Here is a 6,812-nt window from a genome sequence, read left to right on the forward strand (position 1 = left end):
TAATAATTTTGTGAAAAGCTTTATTGAGTTATGACATGTTCTTCTTTTATCTTTTATTATATTAGTTTTCATTTAGAATTTAGTGAGTTGATTAAATGGTCACGACTTTTAATGCTTTAAGTTCTTAGATACAATGAAGAAAAAGAATATAAATTTGATCGATTTAGTAAGTCGCATGATTAAGGAAGAATAGTAAAAGAGATATCATGATTAGTTTGGATATAAATGGATCAAAACTACATTGTTTGGAGGGTTCTATATATAAGCTTAGATACATGACAGCCACATATTCACTAAGCTCATATATATATATATATGGACATCTATTATGCCGACAACGTTATTTTATGAGAATAATTAAGAGAATAAGTTGTTTGGTAATTCGAATATGTTCAACTTCAACCTTATATAACTATTGTCATTATCACACATTCTCTAATTAAATCTTTTATAAGGGTACTATGACTTTTTTTTATGATTCTCGTTTTGTCATAATGTTTTCTTGATAATTGTATTCTGTAAGAATGTAAGAATATGGCAAAATGAGTATCATTAAAAAAAAAGTCCATACCACCCTTATAGAGGATTAATTCGTGAGAATATGATAATGACAATAGTTATATAAGGCTAAAATTATTTACATTACCAAATAAGCTATTATCTTAGTCATTCTCATATAATAACACTATCCATACACATTCACACAACACATCATCTACATTTGAATATATATATATATATATATATATATATATATATATATATATATATATATATATATATATATATATCATACATACTTATAAAGCTAGCATTTTTTCTTGAATCTCGTGCATTTGAAACCCCCTTTTTTAACTTCCTTTCACCACATTCATTTGAAACTCCCATGACTTTTCAATTTCTTTACAATAATATTATAAATAAGTTAAATAATGTTCAATAAAAAGAAAGGGTGTTTTATTATAATGTCTTCATCACACATCAATGGTGAGAGTAAACAAGAGTGTTTCCTCTTCTATAAATTGGAAAGGTTGTGAAATGTTTCAAAGGGACCAAACCATGAGAACTTCCTCATGCCTACCTTTGTAGGATTTTGAAGGTATTATTTGGTAAGATTGTCTATATTGGCAAGTGTCCAGTTAACTTTTAAAATTCCAAAAATGGTTTTGAACCGAATTTTTTTCAGGTTTAAACCATGTTTTTATTAGAAAAGGAATTATGTAGTTGGGTATATTCAGTTGAACCGGAGCTGGATCAATTTGGACCGATAAAGGAATCATTTTCCTTTCACAACAGACATTTGAAACTCCCATGATTTTTCAAATTATTTCTAATAATATTATAAATAAGTTATCTAATTTTATATAAATATAAAAAAGCATTTACCTGAACCTAAAATTATAACTATTTGAAAAATCACTTTGATTCAAAAGCATGAAATATATACAAACCAGGTTTCGCTAGAAAAAAAATATGTAGTTTGGTATATTTAGTTGAATCGGTCCGAGTTTGATCTATTTGGATCATAAAAGAAGCATTTTCCTTTCACTACATACATTTGAAACTCCCATGACTTTTCAAATTGTTTCCAATGATATTTTAAAAAAAGTTACATAATGTTATATAAATATAAAAAAAACATCTACCTAAACATAAAATTATAATTGTTTGAAAATTCGATTTGATCAAAAGAACAAAATATATACACAGATTTTATTTTATAAATGACTTCTTTTATATTGAACTTTTGAATCTTGAAAATACATATAAACAAACTTTCTATATTAAGTACCTAACTGAATTTATGATTTTAGAATTGAACAAAAAATTATTCAATAAAAACTTACTTTTTTGGATAGCAACTTACGAGATTATAGAAAAATAGAACTATTGAACAATAAAGAAAGGGTAAACAAAAGAAAGGGTGTTTTACTAAATAAGTTGAATAAAGTTTTATTAACAAGAAAGTGTGTTTTATTACAATGTCTTCATCTCACATTGATGGTGAGAGTAAACAAGAGAATGTTTCCTCTTCTATAAATAGGAAAGCTTGTGAAATGTTTCAAATGGACCAAACCATGAGAACTTCCTTATGCATACCATTTTAGGATGTTAAGGGTATTCTTTGGTGAAATTGTCTTTATTGGCAACTGTCCATTTAAGTTTTAGAATCCCAAAAATGGTTTAGAACAAGATTTTTTTAGGTTCAAACAGAGTTTCAGTTGAAAAACCGTTATGTAGTTTGGTATATTGAGTTGAATCGGTCTGAGTTTGATCAATTTGGACCGATAAAGGAAACATTTTCCTTTCAACACATACATTTGAAATTTCTATGATTTTTCAAATTGTTTATAATAATATTATAAATAAGTTACCTAAACATAAAATTATAAATGTTTGAAAAATAAAGTTGATTCAAAAACACAAATATATACAAACCGGGTTTCAATAAAAAAAACGTTATAAAGGTTGGTATATTAAGCTGAATCGGTCCGAGTTTGATCAATTTGGACCAATAAAGGAAGCATTTTCCTTTCACCACATACATTTGAAATTCTCATGATTATTCAAATTGTTTATAATACTATTATAAGTTACATAAAGTTATATAATTATAAAAAAAAATCTACCTAAACATAAAATTATAATTGTTTGAAAATCACTTTGATTTAAAAGCACAAAATATATACTCGATTATATTTTATAAATGAATTCATTTTATAATGACATTTTGAATCATGAAAATACATATAAACAAACTTTCTATATTAAGTACCTCACTAAATTTATGATTTTAGAATTTAACGAAAAGTTATTCAATAAAAACTTAATTTTTTACAGCAACTTACAAGATTACTGAAAAATGGAACTATTGAACAATAAATTTTCTAGATAGCGTTTTTTTTATTATTTAATATTTTATTTAACAAAATGAAATTATTGGTAAATAAAGAAATGAGTTTAATTAAAATGTCTTCATCCCACATTGATTGTGAGAGTAAACAAGAGAATGTATTCTCCTCTATAAACAGGAAAGGTTGTGAAATATTTCAAAGGGACTAAGCCATGAGATCTTCCTTGCATCTAACTTTGTAGGACGTTGAGTGTATTCTTTGGTGAGATTGTCTTTGTCGACAAGTGACCAATTAAATTTCAGAATTTCAAAAATGATTTTGGACCGTATCTTTAAGATTTGGATCGAGTTTAATAAAGATCTGAGTGTCTTATGGCTGATTTAGGCAAACTCGCTTCCATTGGAGGCCGAGTTTAAGTAACATGTCGAGTATTTGGTTGTGTTAGCCAAGTTTGATAACCCTGTATGTAATACATTATAAAGTTTTAACCTTATAAAAGAAGTCACTATTATCATATGTTCTACATAATTATTGTAATATTTATGATACAAAACATTTTTTTTTACTATTTAAGATAAAAAGTTGTCTCTATTATCATATGCGGTACATAATGATAAAATTTAAGATAGATAAAAAGATATCTCTATTATCGTATTTTCTACATAATGATAATATTTAATATAAACATTTTAATTTAATATGAAATTATTATTTAATAGATAACAATAATGATTTATTTATTTTTAAAAATTCTTTTTTTTTTCTATTTTAATTATATAACTTTGTATATGCAAAACAATTTCAAGTTCCAACCTTATTTCTTAATATATAGTTCAACATAATACCAATACTAAAAATCATTTTTTTTATTTTTTATGAAATTATTATTTAGTTGTTAATAACAATGATTTAGTTATTTTTACTATAAAATATTTTTTTTATATCCCACGCAACGCGCGGGCATTCGCCTAGTATATATATATATATATATATATATATATATATATATATATATATATATATATATATATATAAGATAGAGGGAGAGAGAGTGATGTATAGCTATATTAAATTCAACTAGTTACAAGTATATATATATATATATATATATATATATATATATATATATATATATATATATATATATATATATATAGATAGATAGAGAGAGAGAGAGAGAGAGATGTATAGCAATATTAAATTCATCTAGTTACAAGTATAACCTCTTTCCTTGCTTACATAGATGTGTAAGTATTTAGTGAAAGACGTAGTTTATATTTTACAAATACAAGTATAAGGCATAAGGACTCTAAAGTTTTTAAAGAGTTTATACAATGACGTTTCATAGTAACTCAACGTTTTCATAATTACTGCACCAATTTGGTATGTAATCGTAAGATGTGGATACAACCGCTTTATGTTTTGAAACAATGGTGATAGGTATGCAAAAAATCAAATCTATAAATTCATCTATATCTTCCACGAAACATCCTATAACACCCCATGTTTTTAGAAACCACGATCATTCCCCGTTTTTTCAATATAAAAAACTGTGGGCAGTAAGAAAAAACTGTTGATTTTATAAAAACCGGGTTCTAACTCAATTCTCAACTCACACGTTACCTTTGCATCCTTGCCTTATATAAAAACCTCATCTTCCATATCATTATCATACAAACCAAACTAGACTCTTATGGCAAGAAACAATGTTGAAGCCACATTTCCGATTATGGCAACAAACGATGTTGAAGACACATTTCCAGCTATGGCAACAAACAATGTTGAAGCCCTAGCTGAAATCACCCAATCCCTAAAAGATGAGGTTTTTTTTATACTTTTATCTATAATGCACAAAATATATTTCCTTTTTCTAGTTTTATGAAATTTGAGAAAGAAATAAACATCATTATGATGTGCTTATTCAACTTTTTTTTTTCATTTTTTTTCCTTAGATGAAATTATAAATTCATAATGTTAACCTTTTCACTTTATAGGAGATCGTTGAGCTTATTGTGTTTAATGGTATGGTACAAATTGAAGACCATTGGGGAATAGTAAACCTTGATGGAATGCTACAAGAGTACTGTAGAGATGCTAATAAAATAATAAGTTTTGCAAAAACACAACTGTAAACACCACAACTAGCTACTTGATTTGATAAATTCATTTGATTTGTATTTTATAATATTCTTCGAATAAAAAAAGACTTCATGTTATTACTTATTTGTAAACTTACAGAGAGACCCAAAACCCTCCATACGAACTCATTGATAACATGCTTGATAAGTTGGAAGTAGATAGCCTAAGGTAACGTTTTTTTATATACTTTTAGCTTAAACCATTATCTTTATATCTCCATTTTGTAGCATTGGATCATATTTTTCACTAATCATAAATGCAAATTCTAAGCAGAGTTGCAGCAAAGAAGGTACACATGTCTGTTAGACCTGTAAGACTATGCTTGACCGGTGATCTTGAAGACCTTGATGTGTATGTTCTTTCTATATTTCATTATTTCTTTTATATTTTTATTCGAGTATTTTATAGATTATAATTAACCATCTTAACTTATATTTGTTTGATTTAATTTTAAGTGCCAAGTCTGCATTATGTACCCTGGAACGAGACAACCAAATGTTTGAATCCCAGATTCGAAAATTCATTGAGGTTTAATTCTTGTTATATGTTAAAGATTAAAGAATTGATCTATATTTCTTTTAATATTAGAGAAATGATATGTGATTATGATTTTGTGGTGTTTGTACTTTGTAGATGAAGAAGCAGGTGTATCTTTTTGATAGGGCAACAGCAGCAAAGTCAAAACCAGAGAGTAGTATGCAAGGTGAATATGCAAGCAAAAAGGAGTAATTAATAGTTAGTAGAAGATGAAACTCTAAAAGAAAGATAAATGAAAAGTTATATCATGTTCCATATCTACTTTTGTTGTTTGTGAATAATGATTAAAGAATAAAGCTTGTTTCTTTTTATCTGTCCAACATTAGCATAATAAGAATACCTTAATCGATGTTAGTATCTATCAAATCGGACATTGGTTTACCAACAACTATTAGAGTAATCCACTACATATGAACATTTTAATTGATTCATAGCAGGAAATGCAAGAAATAACTTAATTGATTATATACTAAAATCATACGAGTAAAAGAAAATTTACTTGATTTAAGAAGCTAGGACACACAACTCCTAAATAGACAATTGCATAAAAGCTTGTATCTCACGGTTCTAAAGCCCCAACACACAACAAGTAGATCGGAATAACGTTTCTTATCCAACCAGCTAAAGCTCCATCACATACCTTCATATAGAACTGAAGATCCACAGTTCACCACCATTTGCTCCACCGCTCCTACAATGTGAGCCCTAATTCGACTGCTTCTGTGAGATTGTGTGTGAAATTAAGATGAAATGACAGTGAGAGGTGTTTGATAGTATTTTTCACTCTTTGTAACAAACCAATAATTAAATAAGTTTAAAAAATATATTAGATTTAAAATATCCTTAAAATTTTATTTTTTTTAAGCTAATTGTGGTTAAAAAACTAAAAAGAATTTGAAAAACAATCAAGTTTTATATGTTTTTAAAATCTTTTTTTAAGCTAATAGAAAAGTTATTTTAAAAATATTTTTGAGTTTACCAAATATTCTTTTTTGAGTTGATGGATTTTCAAAATAATAATAATAATAATAATGCATCAACAAGTTGTTTTGAAAAGAAAATATACATGAGAGCATAATTGTTTTTCTTAACCATGGATATCCCGATGAAAATGTAATAATCTAAGTGGATATTCGTTTAAATTGTTCTTCAAGGATATGAAAATGATTCTCTATTTTTCTATAAAACATAATTGATGGCTCGAAATCCATTATACTTTTAGTTTTTTACTCCAAACATCTTTATATTATTTATTTTTTATTTCTATAACCACTAAAAATA

At 26.4% G+C, this 6,812-nt stretch overlaps 1 protein-coding gene across 1 annotated transcript; it reads left to right on the forward strand.

Annotated features, from left to right (window-relative positions):
- Positions 1 to 4,544: 4,544 nt before the first annotated feature.
- Positions 4,545 to 5,752, forward strand: LOC145046458 (uncharacterized). The gene is made up of 6 exons (XM_078994744.1): positions 4,545 to 4,677; positions 4,850 to 4,983; positions 5,094 to 5,162; positions 5,268 to 5,345; positions 5,450 to 5,522; positions 5,628 to 5,752. Exons 1-6 carry the CDS (start codon positions 4,549 to 4,551, stop codon positions 5,721 to 5,723), a joined length of 579 nt encoding a protein of 192 aa, XP_078850870.1. The 5' UTR covers positions 4,545 to 4,548; the 3' UTR covers positions 5,724 to 5,752.
- The last annotated feature ends 1,060 nt before the right edge of the window (positions 5,753 to 6,812 follow it).

The sequence above is a fragment of the Lactuca saligna genome, chromosome 5 (assembly GCF_052625555.1).
Source record: "Lactuca saligna cultivar CGN05327 chromosome 5, ASM5262555v1, whole genome shotgun sequence".
Lineage (NCBI taxonomy): Eukaryota > Viridiplantae > Streptophyta > Magnoliopsida > Asterales > Asteraceae > Lactuca > Lactuca saligna.

Coding starts and splice junctions, on each gene's coding strand:
- LOC145046458 (XM_078994744.1), top strand. CDS start 4,549: ATGGCAAGAAACAATGTTGAAGCCACATTTCCGATTATGGCAACAAAC. Junction 4,678..4,849: donor CCCAATCCCTAAAAGATGAG/GTTTTTTTTATA, acceptor TTCACTTTATAG/GAGATCGTTGAGCTTATTGT. Junction 5,163..5,267: donor TTGGAAGTAGATAGCCTAAG/GTAACGTTTTTT, acceptor AATTCTAAGCAG/AGTTGCAGCAAAGAAGGTAC.